At 54.3% G+C, this 16,455-nt stretch overlaps 1 protein-coding gene across 1 annotated transcript; it reads right to left on the bottom strand.

Annotated features, from left to right (window-relative positions):
• Nucleotides 1-11,991: 11,991 nt before the first annotated feature.
• TMEM82 (transmembrane protein 82) lies at nucleotides 11,992-15,960 on the bottom strand. Its single transcript, XM_081488103.1, has 6 exons — nucleotides 15,873-15,960; nucleotides 15,649-15,721; nucleotides 15,268-15,442; nucleotides 14,079-14,496; nucleotides 12,719-12,906; nucleotides 11,992-12,438 (listed from the first exon to the last, which is right to left on the bottom strand). The coding sequence occupies exons 1-6, from the start codon at nucleotides 15,958-15,960 to the stop codon at nucleotides 12,346-12,348; spliced, it is 1,035 nt and encodes a 344-aa protein (XP_081344229.1). The 3' UTR covers nucleotides 11,992-12,345.
• Nucleotides 15,961-16,455: the final 495 nt, after the last annotated feature.

The raw sequence follows: 16,455 nt of genomic DNA, 5'->3' as shown, positions 1-16,455 counted from the left end.
GGCGCCTCCCGCCCCCTCCGCCCTCCCCGCCCCCTCGGCTCCCTCCGCCCCGCCGCCCCGGCCGCCTTACCATAAAAGGTGAAGCTTGGGGGAGGGGGCCCGGGATTCCCGCCGGGCGGAAGCGGCCCCTACCTGCCCCCCCCCAACCTGCCCGGCCGCTCCCCGCGCCGCCCCCTCCCCGTTCCCTTTGTTCCCTCGACCCCTCCTCCCTTCCCTTTGGCCCTGGCCTGGAGGGTGGGCGGCCTCCTCGGGTGCCCACTCTCCTCGTCCTTTGTGAACCCAGAGAGGTCTTCCCCCAAGCCCCTCCCCGAGGTCACCTGGGTTGGTGGCCCCACCAGTTTGGCCTGAGATCTCCCAAGGTCTTAAGGGTCAGGTGGGACCTGGATTCCCTGGACATTCACTAATCTTGTGACACTAGGCAGTCACTCCACCTTCTTGAGTCTCAGTTTCTTTGCCTCTAAAATGGGGCTAATGACCTGTCTGGACCCTAATGCCTTCTGCCGTGGGTCCCAGAGTCCTGGGGGGACAGGGTCCTCCGGGAGGCCTGGTAAACAGGGCCTCGCTGGCAATCAGGTCACCCGGTTTGCCACACTGGGCCCGGTATCTGACCCTGCCACCGCTCCCGCCTCTTGCTCCTCCGTCCCCCAAACGTGGAGTCGGGAGGCAGAAACCCAGCCTGGGCTCTGGGGCAGGAGATGGAGCCTGGATGGGCTGCCTGAGTCCCTGGAGGCCCAGGGAACGTTGCTGGGAAATGGAATCTGGGTCTGATTCAGAGGCAAACAGATTGTTCTTTTGATTAAAGCCACAGTGGCGGAGGCCAGAGAAGTGCTGGACCCGGCGCCATCTGCAGGGAGGCCAGGCAGGGTCTGGCTCTCCTCTGTGGGCCCAAAGCTGAAGTCATGCTGCTGGCTGGAGGGCTCTGGGGCTGTTCTTGGCGGGGGTCATGCTTCTGCTGGCTGGTTGGGGCGGTGGGGGGGGGCGCTGAACACCCTGTCCTGTGCTCCTCTTCCTCCCCTACCCTGCCTCCCTAAATCCCTCACTCCTGTTTGGTCACCTCTCCCATCTGCCTCTGCATCCCTTTTTTCATTCCATCCTCACAGCCAATCCTATAATAACAACAGTAGTAACAGTACCTGCTGTTCATAGGGGCTTCCTATTGATGCTTGGCCTGCAGACCTTTCCATTTAATTCCCCGGAGAGCCCTATGGGAAAAGGCTGATTATTCCTGCCTCACAGATGAGGAAACTGAGGCACAGAGAGGCTTAAGGCCAACACAAGAGGTAAATGGCAGAGCTGGATTCCAACCCATAGCAGCGGGTGCCCCTGGGTACACACACACTGCCCTGCAGGTCCCAGGGGCTGGCAAGACTGCCACCCTTCAAGATGCAAAGACAGGTGACTCCCTCTCTTTTCAGCAGAGGGAGACTCGCACTCAAGGCTGCCTGAGCCTGTGGTCAGGTTCATTCCCCTGCTTGGCAAGGTTACCTCCCTTTGCAAGCACCCCTTGGAACAATATCTCTATACCTTCCCCAGGAGGAAGGAAAAAACCACTGGATGCCAGCCATGGGAAGGACCCTAAGGAAGAAGGTTTGATCCAGGGGTTTTTCAGACACTTTCAGCCATAGAACTCCCTTTTAAAGTGCATTGTGACTCAGAAGCTTATTTAAAGCAAATAAAAATGTTGCTGCCCTCCCCCTCACCTCCATGATACCTCCCCTGAGCACCTACCGTACCTCCAGGTGGGACAGTGAGGCACCGAAGGGTTGATGTGGGGCCTAAGGTCTCACTAACTTCAAGCAGGATCTAAGCCTCCCCACACCTGCTCTGAGCTAAGACTGGCTTGGAAGAGGGCAGATCCAAGGGGAACGTGGGATCCAGCTGCTGCCACTTACCGACTGTCCAGCACCTCTTTCCCACCTCTGCTGCTGCTCCTGAGGGGAGAGTGGGGGGAGAGGAGCGTCCTGGACAAGGGACTCCAGCATCAGCCCTGGTGTTGGTGTCACCTTGGCAGGTGCTCGGCTTCCTGCAATGGAAACCCAGGAAGTGTACTAGATAAGAACACACGCCCTTTGTCTGCCAGCTCAGAGGCTCTGCTCTCCTCCTCCTGTCCTGCCAGCCTGGAGCAGCTTTCTCCTAAGCCACTGAGCAAAAAGATTCAATCTATTAGGGTTGCGGCAGCTGAGACCCTATAGAAGGACTATATTCATTGGAAGGACCGATGCCGAAGCTCTAATACTTTGCCCACCTGATGCAGAGAGCTGAGTCATTGGAAAAGACCCTGACATTGGGAAAGATTGAGGGCAAAAGGAGATGGGGACGACAGAGGATAAGATGATTGGATGGCATTACTGACTCAACGGACATGAGTTTGAGCAAATTCCAGGAGATGGTGAAGGACAGGGAAGCCTGGCATGCTGCAGTCCATGGAGTCACAGAGTCAGAAATGATTGAGAGACTGAACAACAACAAGCTGAGATCCTGGATGGCAGGGAAGGTGGGTGACAGGTTGGAGAGAAAGGGCAGTGGGGACATCTGCTGCTGTCCAGTCTGCTGGGGAACACAGCACCTCTTACCCAAAGAGGAGCTGAGCACCTGTGTGCTCGGCTCGAGTCAGGGAGCCCATGAGAATCAAGTCAAATGTAATCAGTCTTAGTGTCCGCAGGGGCTTCCCTAGTGGCTCAGACGATAAAGAATCTGCCTGGGTTCAATCCCTGGGTTGGGAAGATCCCCTGGAGGAGGGCATGGCAACCCACTCCAGTATTCTTGCCTGGAAAATACCATGAGCATACCAGAGGAGCCTGGCAGGCTACAGTCCATGGGGTCACAAAGAGTAGGACACGACTGAGCAACAAAGCATAGCATAGCATAGTATCCACAGGGGAGAATAGTGCATAACAGTCTTTTTTTTTTTTTCGGCTGTACCACGCAGCTTGTGAGATCTTAGTTCCCCGACAAGGAATTGAACCCTGACCACTGCAGTTAAAGCACCTAGTCCTAAGCACTGGACCACCAGGGAATTCCCAACAAAAATTAATATGATGATTACCAGCGGTGATGTGTGCTATACAGAAATGAGCAAGGGGCTAGGACAGAGTAAGGGGTGTAGGTGGGAGTAGGCCAGGCCTCTCTGGGGGGTCACATTTAAGCTGAGATGAGGAGGAACCAGCCACAAGAGGAACAGGGGAGGACATTCCAGGAAGAGGAAAGCAGTAAGGAAAACATGGGCTTCGAGGTCAAACTTAGGCTTAACTTCCAGCTCTCTGGTGCTGGCTGTGATCATGGACAAGTTTCTCCCCTCTCCAAGGCCCTGTTTCCTCACCTGTAACATGGGGCAGCTGGACTGGATACCCTTGGATGGGGACATGAATGCTTCCCTTTGCGGAGCTGCTGGGGACAAGGCACCCCAGGGCCCGGCCCAGAGTTGCTGCCCCATATCACACTTGCCTGGTTTCCAGAACTCTCAGCTCACAGGGTCCTTTTGCTCTGCAGCTACATCTGAGAACAGTGACAAGCCTGGGGAGAGTGACATGGAGCTGTCCTCCCTGCTGTGATTCTCCTCTGAGGCTCACTGAGCTGCAGCCCCCAGAGAGCCAGAGACCCCATGGGAGGAAAGCATCCTTTGGTCCAGTTGCCTTTCCCCTTGACAGGCTCTACCTGGACCAGGTCAGAGCCGAGCTGTCAGCCCCAGCCTAGGGATCCCCATACGTGAAGCTGCATGAAATTATGTATCTGGGTTGGGGTTGCGGGGCGGGGGGTGTCTATTCCTTGGCAAACAGCCTCAGAAAACCGGTGGACCTTCCAGTCCTGGTTTCTTGTCCCTGTCCCTCCCTCCATCCTCCACTCTGTCTATATGAAGTCGGGTCAGTTCAACACTTATTCCTGGATACCTACTGTGTGTGGGGCCCTGTGCTAGGGGCTGGCAGGGGTGCAGCAGTATAGAGAAGTGGGCCCTCTTCCACACTGTAGCAGGGGCAGGCTGCAACAGGGGCAAGCACAGATGCAGGTAACATCAGTATGTGTGAGTGATTCCAGCTCGGTCACTTGCCAGCCTGTTGCCTTGGGCAAGTCACTTCTCTCTGAGCCTCAGTTTTCTCTTGTAACCCTGGGATGGCAGTACCTTCTTGTGGCTTCACTGTGAGGATTTGTTGGGATGAATATGGATAAATTTGCCTGATGCTTAGTAGGTGTTTAGGTGAGTTCCTTTCCTCTTCCCATCATATAGAGGACAGAGGTTTGGATATCATAGTAAGATGGACAAAATGCTGAAGGTAAGGAAGACTTGGTTCTGCTCAAGAATCTAACAGACATCATGGATCCTGTCAGCTAGCATCCCTTTCCTAGATTCTGGTAACAGCACCCAATTTCTGTTTGGAAAACCTCACCCGTACTTTCAATTCCTGGCTGGAAGTATGTACAAAGAGGACTTATTTTTCCCAGGCTGGCAGGATGCAAACTTGGCATGATTTATGCCAACACTTGGACCAAGACAGAGGACAGCATAGCAAAGATGATGGAGAAAGAGAATAACTGATTTCATCAGCTTAAGCGATGAAAGTCTTCCCTCTGGATCTCTGGAGCCAGTTCATCCTCTTTTTTCTTGATTTTTTTCAACCAGTTAAAAACTATTTCTGTTGCTTATAGCAGAGTCATGAGGCAGACTGGTGAGACTTCATGAGTCTTGATCACTCCCTTCTTCCTGACAAACTGTGCACTAGTCTCAGCACTTTTGAGGAGCCTGTTCCAATTCCTCCAGGTGTCAGGAGTCATGTCAATCCTACAGATTCACCTCAAGGCTTATGAGTGGAACCAATATGCTTTACCCACCAGACTGGGAGCAGGGATGTGACTTACTACTCTCTGTGTCTCCAGCAGCGGGCACAGTGCTTGTCACTTTGTAGGGTCTCAGTAATTTGAATACAATGCATGAGTAGGAGGAGAGGGTCTTAAAGTAGCTGCATATGCAAAGTTAGTGAGCCATTACGAATTTGGGCTTTGGAGTCAGACCCACTTGAATTTGGATCTTGGCTCCCCCACTTATTAGCTCTGTAATCTTGAGCAAATCAATTTAAAAAATTATGTATTTAATTTTGGCTGCATCAGGTCTTAGTTGTGGCAGACAGCCTTCTCTCCAGTTGTGGCACAGGCCCATTGGTTCCTGGGGACTTAGTTGCCCCACGGCATGCAGGATCTTAGTTCCCTGACCAGGGATCAAACATGCGTCCCCTGCATTGGAAGGTGGATGGATTCTTAACCACTGGACCATCAGGGAAGTCCCCCTTGAGCAAGTCATTTAATTTCTCTGAACTTTGAGTTTTCTCCAGGAAGATACAGAAAAGAACAATCAACTCCTCACAAGGTTGTCCTGAAGGCTGGGGTAAAATAATGCAAGAAAAATGGGCAGCACAGGGTTATAAATCCTTATGCATGCATACTAGGTCTCTTTAGTTGTGTCTGACTCTGAAATCCTATCGACGTAGCCCACCAGGCTCCTCTGTTCATGGGATTCTCTAGGCAAGAATACTGGAGTGGGTTGCCCTGCCCTCCTCTAGGGGATCTTCCCAGCCCAGGGATTGAACCCGTGTCTCTTACATCTACCTGCACTGGCAGGCAGGTTCTTTACCACTAGTGCTGCTTAAATCCTCATGCAACTCTTTGCAAATAAAATGCAAATTTGCAGCATCTTTCTCCACCTGGGGAGCAGTCTGATGGGCAGGATGGGGGACGCGGGCGACCTCTTCATTTCCTTCCTCCCTGAGATCCCTTCCTGCCTTTGCCACCTGGGCCAGTGTCTCCTTCCTGGTCCCCTTACTCAACTGTGTTCATCGACTCTTCACATCAAGAGGGCTTCGCCAAGACTGATGTGGGGGCAGGGGGTGTAGCACTAGAGGTCAGGCTGTGGTCTGAGTGCCCTAACTCCTTCATCCTGTTCGGTCCTCTAAACAAATGGAGAAGTTGAGGCACAGAGAGTAACTTGTTCAAGGTCATCTCCATTAGAAAGCTTCATTCAAGCCTACATAGTCCAGCTCCAATCCCTTTTAACTGAGCAGGCCAAGTGTGTAGTGTTAGTCACTCAGTCGTGTCTGACTCTCTGTGACCCCATGGACTGTAGCCCACCAGGCTCCTCTGTCCATGGAATTCTCCAAGCAAGAATACCGGAGTGAGTTGCCATTTCCTTCTCCAAAGTGTGTAGGGACATGTTCAAAAACCACACAAGGAGTAACTGAACCACAATTATAGCTACATGGAGTTCCGACTCTCAGACCCCAAGTCCATGTTCACACAGGCCAGGCAGTCCCAGGCTCCAGACCTGACTGTGACAACAATGTCTGGCTCTTAATCCCCTCCTGGTCCAGGGGCCTGAGCTGGCTCTGGCTGGACCCACTGGTTCCCACGGCCAGGCCTCTGCTAAGCAACTCAGCATCGGCTTCAGAGACAGTGGGAAGTGTAGGGTGGGCCATGATAGGGCTTGAGTCTTAGTGGGCTGGAAAGGCCCCTCCTTGACCCAGGCTTTGAAAGGCAGAGCCCATTCTGTCAACAGCATAGGAAGTCCTGGTTTCACTCACTTGGGAGTGTTCCCCAAATCTCCCCAATCCCTTCTCTGCTTGCCAGCTCCAGGCCCCTGTTCCCCCACTGACCCCAGGCTCTTCCTTGAGCTCCCACTCCTGGCAGCATCTGTCCAGTGCTCCACCAGTCTCTCTGGCCGTGAGGACCCCAATCCTGAGACCCCTCCTAACTGAAGTGTAACATGGCCTAGGCCCTGCTACAACCCCCAGTTGACCTCCTTACTTTTGTCTTCCCTGGAGGTAGGCTTGTGTTGTTGTTCTTGTTTAGTTCCTAAGTTGTGTCCGACTCTTTATAACCCCATGAACTGTAGCCTGCCAGCTCCTGTCCCTGGGATTTCCCAGGCAAGAATACTAGAGTAGGTCACCATTTCCTTCTCCAGGGGATCTTCCCAACCCAGGGATTGAACGCACATCTCCTGCAATGGCAGGTAGATTCTTTAACACTGAGCCACCAGGGAAGCCCAGAAGTGGGCTTACTGTGAAGCTAATGAAACTTTTGCTCAGTTCCCTAACTCATACGGCCCCTATGAGGGCTGACAGTCTCTGGGAGTCATGAAGTGGTCCAGGAGGAAAGGGCAGCCAGGTTACACTCAGGAAACATCTTTCTTTTAAGTGTTCCTGCCAAAGTGCCCAGAGAGATGTCAGCAGAACTGACCCAAGTCTCTACAGTTCCTGTAACTTACCTTGCTTTTCTTTCTCAACCTCAATTTTCACTTTCATACAAATTTTGTATTCTTTCTCCTAAAAGGGACCCTTAAAATTGAATTAGCCCTGCTCTTATTTTTTTAATTTAATTTTATTTGGCTGTGTTGAGTCTTAGCTGTGGTGCCCAAGCTCAGTTGCATATGAGATCTTAGTTCTCTGACCAGAGATTGAACCCTTGTCCCTGCGTTGGAAGGTGGATTCTTAACCACTGGACCACCAGGAAAGTCCTAGATTTGCCCTGCTCTTACTCCTTACAATCCGTTCTCCAAGCAGGCTAGGAATCTCACTAAAGCAGCATGTGGTCATCACAGGACCCAGGCCATCTTACTAAAGCAGTATGTGGTCATCACAGGACCCAGGCCATCTTACTAAAGCAGCATGTGGTCATCACAGGCCTATATCCTTTCTGTGGCTCCTGATGCTCTTGGGAAAATGACAAACCCCTCACATGTCCTGGTGATCTGGCCCCAGCCAGCCTCCATGACAGCATCTCCCGCCACTGTACCTTTTGTACCCTCTGCTCCAGCCACATTGACCCCTCCTCCTTCCCACAAGCCACTCAGGAATCTTAAGACCTACCTGGGCTACACCACCACCCCTGTGGCCTCGAAACTCCCCTCAACCTTCAGGACTTGGTTTCTGTGGCTCTTTCTCAGCAGGCCTTCCCCAAACCTCAGACCGTTTCATAACACTGGACCTTCTGTTGATGGTGACCCCACCTGCATAGGTAACCTTGCCCTGTCCCTAGAGGCCACCAATTCACTCACCCACTGTTCAGGCCAAAAATCTAGGAATTCCAGGACTCCTCGCTTCCTCTCAAGCTCACATCTAATTGACCAGAATATCTTATCAGTTTTTCAAAACATGTTCAGAATCCAACAGTCTGGCCACCTCCATGGCCACCACCTTGGCCCAAGCCCCCAGCCTCTCACCTGGGTTATTCCAAATGCTTCAAAAACTGGTTGACTGTTTCTATATGATCTACTCTAAAAAGAGCATGGAGAGGAATCCTTTAAAAATGTAAGTCAGATAATGTCACCTCCGTGTGCAAATCCTCCATTGTCTGCTCGTCACAGGAGAATAAAGTCCTAGTGCTGGCCTTGGCCCTGAGCGATCTGGTGCCTGCCCACCTCCGTGACCTCCTTCCTGCCACTGCATCCTGTGATGTTCTGCTGCTGCTAAGTCGCTTCAGTCGTGTCCAACTCTGTGCAACCCCATAGACGGCAGCTCACCAGGCTCTGCCGTCCCTAGGATTCTCCAGGCAAGAATACTGGAGTGGGTTGCCATTTCCTTCTCCAGTGCATGAAAGCAAAAAGTGAAAGTGAAGTCGCTCAGTCGTGTCCAACTCTTAGCGACCCCATGGACTGTAGCCTACCAGGCTCCTCCGTCCATGGGATTTTCCAGGCAAGAGTACTGGAGTGGGGTGCCACTGTGATGTTCTAGCTATGCTAAATTTCCTGCTGTTCCTAAATTCTCCCAGCTGGTTCCCACCTCAGGGCCTTTCCCTGTGTTGTTCTCTCAGTCTGGGGTGTTCCTCCCTCAGCTTTCTTTTTGGCCAGTCCTCCTCAAAGAAGTTCTTCTTAAAGAAGCCTTCTGTGGAAGGCAGCTTCTAAAATGGCCCCCGAGGACCCCTATCCCCTGCCATGACCTCGAGTAATCCCTTCTTCTCAAGAGTGGGCTAAATGCAGCCACTTGCTTCTAACCAACAGAATATAGCGAAAACACTGGGATGTTGGTTTTAACACTGGTTTACAAAGACGGTGACTTCTGTCCTGCTCCGTCTTCTGTCTCCCTCACTTGCTTGCTCTAAGGGAAGCTGGCTGCCATGTTGTTGGCTGCCCTGTGGAGGGGCCCATGTAGCAGAGAGAGACTCTGGCCAACCATCAGAGAGGAACTGAGCCTTTCGGCCTGATAGCCCATGAGAAACTGAATCCTGGCAACAGCCAAGTAAGTGAGCCTGGAATTAGACGCTGCCCCAGTAGACACCACAGCCTTGGCCAACACCTGGACCGTGGCCGGTGAGAGACTCTGAGCCAGAAGATTCAGCCAAGCTGCACCTGGATTCAAACCCACAGAAAAAGTGAGACAGTAAGTGTCTGTTGTTTTGTTTGAAATTTTTTTAAAAATATTTATTTATTTGGCTGCCCCAGGTCTTAGTTGTGGCATAGGGCATCTTCTATCTTCGTTATGGCATGTGGGACTAGTTCCCTGACCAGGTATCAAACCCAGGCCCCCTGCATTGGAGGCAAAGTCTTAGCCACTGGACCACCAGGGAAGTTGCCTGTTTGAAATATTTCTATCTATTTATTTGGCTGCACCGGGGCTTAGTTACAGTGTGCAGAGTCTTTAGTTGTGGCATGAAAACTCTTGTTGTGGCATGTGAGATCTAGTTCCCTTACCACAGTTTGAAGCCTGGTTCCCTGCATTGGAAGCATGGAGTCTTAGCCACAGCTCACAAGAGAGGTCCCAGTGTTTGTTCTTTTAAGCTGCTAAGTTTGGGGGTCATTTGTTGTGTGGCTTTTGATACCAAATATACCTTCCCTAGCCCTCTGTCACTCTATCCCCTTACTAGCTTTTTTTTTTTTTTTTTTGCAGCAATTGCTACTTGTGCATCTTGCTCCTGGCCCAGAGCCTTGCCCCATGCAGATGTTCAGTAATGGGGGAAGGAATGAAGGGGCACCCAGAGGGACAATGCCATAGCTCAGAAAAGCCACAGGTTGGGGGGGGGGGTTGCTTTGAAGTGAGGAGGCAGGCCTACCCCAATCCCAGGTGGTCCCAAGGCTACCATCCCCTCTTAGCAGGAACTGGGGCTCTGTTCTCCCACCTCTTCAGGAGGATGCTGGTCAGAGCCCAGGATCTGGTATCTCATGGTCTGTGGCCTAACAAATTTAGCTTCCTGCTCCTGTTCCAGATCATACCTTCTGGATTTCTTCTGCCCTCTGGACGGACTTCAGGCCTATTTCTCTTTATTTGGTATGCCTCAGTAGAATGACCTGATTTTTATACCCTTGTCAGACTTTTCACAAAAATAATTTAATAGATAAGAAAAGAATCCTTTTTCAGCTCATGTGGCTCACTTTTTGTTTAGAAAACAGTCCCTGTGCCCATAAAAAGGAAAGGGTCACCAAATCCAGTCTCCTCCCAGCCCTGTTCCTACCAGGTCACAGGCAGAGTTGGGGGCTGGGAGGCTGGGGAACCTTCCAGGAAAAACATCAGGCGCAAGTTGGAACCCAGTTGTACAATCTGGGTCTGGCGAGGGGCTGGCCCTGTGCCCACCTAGACTGGCCCATTTCCTCCTAGACTGAGGCAAGTTTCCTGCCCAGAGGGAACAAGCACACTCCCAGGCAGAGGGAGGTTGGGTCCTGTACTGGGGAGGGGCATCCACAGGCACTTCCCCACCTCAGCTACCCTGAGTCTGCAGTGTGCCTCCTGGGAGCAGGATGGAGAGCAGGGGATCGGAAGTTGGGGTTGAGCTTCTGAGTTCAAGGAGTGAGCTGGAACCACCGTCCAGCCTTGGGGCCAGTCGGTCCCTGGATCTCAGGTGCACCCAAGACAGGGAGTAGAATCCTAGGCTGGACTCTGTCTGCTCCAAAGCAGTAGCCTTTGGATAACCAAAGGCCTCATGGTGGCCTTTGCTGAGAAGTTCCATCAGAACCTGGAATCCTCCAAGAACCTTTTCCAGGTCCCACCTCCTCCCAGGTACCTCCCCTGCCTCTCCCAGACAACCAGACCCTCACAACCTGTTTGGAAGTCCCTTGGCTGGGAGTCTCCTTTGCCCTGTGGGGTGTCTCCTGGAAAAGGACCCCTGAGTTGGGGCCCTCAATCCCCATGGATGCAAACTGCCCTGTGGGCTGGGTGCCTGGATCATAGGTATGGTGCAGCCTCAGGTTAACCTGGACAAAAGGTGGTGGGAGCCACATTCCAGAATTTACCAGGAATGGACATGTCATATTTACTATGCCCACCTCTGTTAACTTCCCTGGTCCTAATTCTTCTACAAGAAGTGAGGAGCAGGGAGAACGCGTGGCACTTCAACTCTGGATGTCAGGCTACCTGAATTCAAATCCTGGCTTTGCCACTAACTAGCTGTAATTTCCCATCAAGGGAAATTACTCCCTTGAGTAATTTCCTTAACCTCTCTGAGCCTTGGTTTCTGAATCTATAAAAAGCAGTAACGGTACCTGCCTCTTGGGGCTGATGTTAAAATGAAATGAGATGATAAAGATGCTTAGCACATTGCCCAACAGATGATAGTTGTTCTTCTGCTGGATTCAGAGAGGGGCAGTGGCCTACCCAAGGCCACACAGCAGGTAAGCAGAGTTGTTGGTGCCTAACCTTTCTTCCATATACTCTGTGACCTGCATGAGCTGGGCCCTGCAGGGGATACAAGGCTGAGATGGGAAGGATCCCTATGTAAGGGTCAGAGGTGGGGGACCCAAGGGCACCAACGGAGGCCCAAGCATCATACCCCCTCCTATGGTTTCTCAACCTGGGATGGGACAGGACATGGGCATACTCCACCCAAGACAGCCGGAGGGTCCTAGACCATGTGTCCATCCACGCTACTGCATCTCTGTCACCTCTTCACCCACCTCCACATCAAATTCCTGAATCCCAGGGACCCAGCCAGGTACACATCCTAGGAGCCTGCCCCAGTCAGAAGAGCTCTGTAGACTTAGACAAGCCTTTTCACCTCTTGGTGTGTTCACAATTCTAAGAAAAATCTGAGAAAGTCACCTTTATTGTCTGTGGAAAGGGCAGGGAGGTGGGTAAAGGGGCCAGCCATCATGGGGATACTAGTCCCCCCAGTGCCCCTGGGAAGGCAGGTCTAGGGGGGCTGTATGTGTTCCCCCACCCTGAGGAAAAGAAAAAGGTTAACCCAGTTAACCCAGTTAGCCTCCAGGTGCCCCCACCCTCTGAGGGACCCTGCCCCAAATCCTCCCCTCCCTCCCGGGGACCCCCAGTGCTCCAGGTTGGGGGCAGCCTTGCCATTCTGCCTCCAGGCAGTATCCTGGGGTCAAGGCCTCCAGGTGAGCCTGAGCAGACCTGAGAGACTCCAAGTCCTTGTCGAGGTCAGTCAGTTGGTGGCCGTCCCCTCCTCGGGCTGGGCAGGGGCCAAGGGCTGGGGCTGGCTTGGAGCTGACACCCAAGGCCTCTGGGGTGGAAAATCCTGAGGGGAGACAGGGAGGAAAGGATGGAGATGCCACTCAATCCCCCCATCCCGTGAGGGCACTCAGGCCTCCAATTTTCCAGGATGTTCCTCTCATTTGGGGCTCTAGGGAACAGGCTGGGGTGGGCTATGGATGGGGTGGAGGTGTCCCTCAACCACCCCATTCCTAGTGACCCGACCTACAGAGGGGTCAAAAGGTAACCCTGATTTGGTGAGGCTCCCGGGGCTGTCTGGAGCAGGGCTTCAGTGTCTGGAGAACCTTCAGGGTGGGGGTGCCCACCTGTATCTGGCAAAAATCAAGCAGGGTGCGGATGCCCACCAGGCACCAGAGCTCGCCCAGCAGGGAGATGAGGACGCCCAGGAGGTCCAGCCAGCGGCCCACAGTCAGCAGCAGCACGAAGAGACCGCACATGCGCACCAGCACCGTCTGGACGTGGCTCTTCAGGCCATGGTGCTGCCGCTGCTCCTCTACAAACACAGGGTCCCCATCACTGGCCGCCTGCACGATCCCCGCGGCCCTGGCTGAGTTGGGGCCTGGACCTTCCAGCTCCCCCACAGCTTTCCTCAGTGCAAGCCTTTCCCTCCCCAGGCAGCCCCCCTCCTTCCTCTCCACCCCATCTCCACTCTGCAACTACAGGGCTCCAGGCATTTCTTCCTCCTGGGCCTCACTGCCCACTCAGGCCTCAGTGCCCTCCCTGGCCTCACTGCCCACCCAGGGTCTCGCCCTGGAGTCATCCTGACTCCTCTCTTTCCTGCATTCCCTTGTCTGATCCATCAGTGAGCCCTGCAGGCTCTTTCTGCTTTCATCTCTCAAATCAGCTTTCTCACTGGGCCCCCGGCTTCTAGTCTGGACCCCACAACTCAGCGTGTACCCAGCAGCCAGTTGCCTTCTAAACACACTAACAAGATGGAATCATTCCTCTGCTTATAATCCTCCCAGGACGTACCCCTGCATCTGGAGTAAACTCCAGACTCCTTACCTTACAAGGTCCTGCCCTACGTGATCGGAGTCCACTCTCCAACCTCATCTCAGGCTTGCTACCTCCAACCATCCCAGTTTTCTTGTGGTCCATCAAGCATGCTAGGCTCATTTCCACATCAGGGCCTCTGCATCTCTGCCCTGTTGGCCTGACTGCCCTTCCTTGTCCTGTCTCTTCGGCCCCATCCCTACCCTGCAGCCAGGTGGCTCCTCCTCAGGCCCAGATCTGAACAGGTCACTCGCCCGTGCTTAAAACTGTGCAATGGCTTCTAAACAGACTGCGTCACCTGGCTGATGACAGCTCTCCATCAGGCCCCTGTGAACCCGGCCAGCCTTGTCCCCTCCCTTGTGACAACAACATACCAACTGTTTTCAGGCCTTGAATCACCTCTGGGCTTTGGTATACATGGTTCCTTCTGTTGCGATCTCTCCCAGGGGTTCCTGCCTATCGTTTGAGGCCCAATTCAAGTACTGTCTCACTGGGCTCCCCCTGCACCCTGGACCCTTCTCTGTCCACCACATGGCTGTTGCTACCAGGCTGGGTGCTCTGGGACTAGATCTGAGTGTTGTCATCCTCCCCAGGGCCTAGCACAGCACTGGGCCCGGGTCAGACGGTGGGGTGTGAGTGTCGAGTGAATCAGCTGCTGCCCATGGTCCTTACCCTGCATGTAGATGACCAGCAGGGTATAGCAGATGGTGAGAGGCGTCCAGAAGCGCACGGCCTCTGAGGTGGTCAGGAAGTCCCGGTTGACGAGGGCCACGGCGGCCAGGTTGCCCACTATAAAGGTCACGGCCAGGGTGCGGCCCAGCAGCCGGGGGAGGTGGTGCGCACCCGCCAGCAGGCTCAGGCAGACCCCACAGTAGCGCTGGCTGCTGTGCAGCTCGTAGAGACGGCAGACGTGGTGGCGGAGGTGCCGGGCACCCATGCTGAGCAGTGCTGCCAGCCCCAGGCCCAGCATCAGGTTCAGTGTGCCATGCGGGGCGCCCTCCTGCAGGAAGCTCAGGCCACAGGTCAGCCCGCAGCCCAGCGAGTACTGGCACAGTAGGTACAGCTGCAGCTTCTCGGTGCCCCGGGAGCCCTGGGTGGGGGAGGGGAGGGGGCACAATGATGGGGGCTTAGGCTGCTCGTTCCCGTGAGGGGACCAAGAAGGTGTCACGGTACAGATGCTCCACTCTGTAGGAGGCCGGAGCCTGAAGGAACCTCAGGGATCATTCCCCAAGAGGAAATATTGCCTTCAGGTCAAGCCTAGTGGGATCGTCTCTCTGTCTTTTTAAATTTATTTTTTGGCCAGGTCATGCAGGCATCTGTGATTTTAAGTTCCCTGACTAAGGATCGAACCCACCACACCCCCTGCATTGGAAACGCAGAGTCTTAGCCACTGGACTGCCAGGGAAGTTTCATTACTGTATCATTTCTTTCAGCTTAATTTCAGTCATGGTTGTCACTTGGGACTGGTCTGCTGGCCAAAGAGTGGTGGCTGAGAGCCTTGAAGAACTGGGTTGAAAGCCTGACTCTACTTCTTGATGGTTGTTGACCATGGATAAGCCACTCTGCCTCTCTGAGCCTTAGTTTCCAACGTGTGAAACTGGGATCCCAGCAAACTTTTACCCACTGTGGTTACAAGGATGAGATGATGCTCTCAAAGCACCTAGCACGGTGCCTGGCTGGTCGGAAGCTCTAGACAGCCCCGAGCTGCTGTGTTATCTGCTGTGTTATCTTCTTGGCTTGGGGCTGTGAGTGGAGAATGGGCTTTGGCAATCACAGTTTTGCCCATTTTTTTTTTATTCCGGGGTGAAAACTAGGGCCCAGGGCTGGGCCGTCCTCACCCACCACCTCCCTGTGGTCTCACCTTGTCCAAGGAAAGCAGCATGGAGACAGCCCGGAGAGAGAACTCGAGCACTACGAGGGCAGCCACCCGGACCCCCACAATGGTCAGAATCAGGGCCAGCCCTGCCAGGTGCACGGTCTCCAGCGACGCCCACCGGGCCTGCAGCCTCTGCTTTTCAAGACGAAGCTCCGGGTGGCTGTGGAGACAGACAGGGGCGCGGGCAGAGGAGACAGACAGGGTGCAGAGCCACCAGCCTGGTCCCTGGAGGGGGTCCCCGTGCTCCCAGCCACTCCCTGGGGTGAGGGAGGGGTGGTATCTTCCTTCTGGGGCCCTCCTCTCAGAGGCCTCTTCTCAGTGTGGGCTTCAGGGTGCAGGGAGTAGGCCGGGGAGGTGGGCACTCACTTGGCACAGCCCACGAAGAAGTAGACCTTCAGGAGGTTGTTCAGGATGGAGACTGCGCAGGCCCCGACGAGGCCTGACGGGGGCAGTAGGGAGGGTGGGCGGCTTGGTAGAGTTAGAGGGGCCGGCAGGCGAGGCAGCGGGATACCCCACGTGGGTGGGATCGCCGGGCACTGAGCAGGTGTCTGGCAGGGGGTGGGGCTGAGGGTCATGGGGGAGGCGCTCACCTTGCAGGAGGGCATCGAGGAGGCCGGAGCCCCAGTCGAGGGAGGGGAGGCTGGGGAGCCAGGAGGTGGGGGACAGTAGGGAGAACATGGCCGCGGGGATCCAGCCCAGCCTCCGGCCAGGTCTGCATCGGAGAGACCGCAACGTCACCACCACCGGGCAAAGGTGATGGAGGCGAGGGGAGGAGCCGGGAGGGGTCAAAAGCCCAGGGGAGGGGAAGGGAAGAGAGCCAGGGCCTTAAACTTTCGGGGCTCTGGGTTAACACCGCTGCCCAGGTGCTTGCCATTTGGGCAGCATGGGGTGGGGGGCATCTCTGGGTGGGCTGGTCTCAGTCCTGCTCGAGTCTGGCACCCACTTTTCTCACCCTCCCCTGGGCCTTGCTCCACAGTGCCTTCCTGAAGCCCCAGGCCTCATCTGTCCTCCCTCAGCCATGGGTTCTCCCTCTCGGCCTGAAGTGTGAGGCTCCCCCTTGGCCCAAGGTCTGGAAGGAGGCTTCCACCCCCCACAGCCTGAGGTCTGGAAGGGGAGGGGGTCCATCCCCTACAGCCTGAGGCTTCGCTTGCTCAGCCCAAGGTCTGGAAGGGG

Source organism: Giraffa tippelskirchi, chromosome 5, assembly GCF_054371585.1.
Source record: "Giraffa tippelskirchi isolate mGirTip1 chromosome 5, T2T-mGirTip1v1.2.pri, whole genome shotgun sequence".
In the NCBI taxonomy this organism is placed as follows: Eukaryota; Metazoa; Chordata; class Mammalia; order Artiodactyla; family Giraffidae; genus Giraffa; species Giraffa tippelskirchi.
This window is presented reverse-complemented; position numbering and strand designations above follow the sequence as displayed.

Coding starts and splice junctions, on each gene's coding strand:
- TMEM82 (XM_081488103.1), bottom strand. CDS start 15,960: ATGTTCTCCCTACTGTCCCCCACCTCCTGGCTCCCCAGCCTCCCCTCC. Junction 14,497..15,267: donor TGCTGCTTTCCTTGGACAAG/GTGAGACCACAG, acceptor TCCCCCACCCAG/GGCTCCCGGGGCACCGAGAA. Junction 12,439..12,718: donor TTGATTTTTGCCAGATACAG/GTGGGCACCCCC, acceptor GTCTCCCCTCAG/GATTTTCCACCCCAGAGGCC.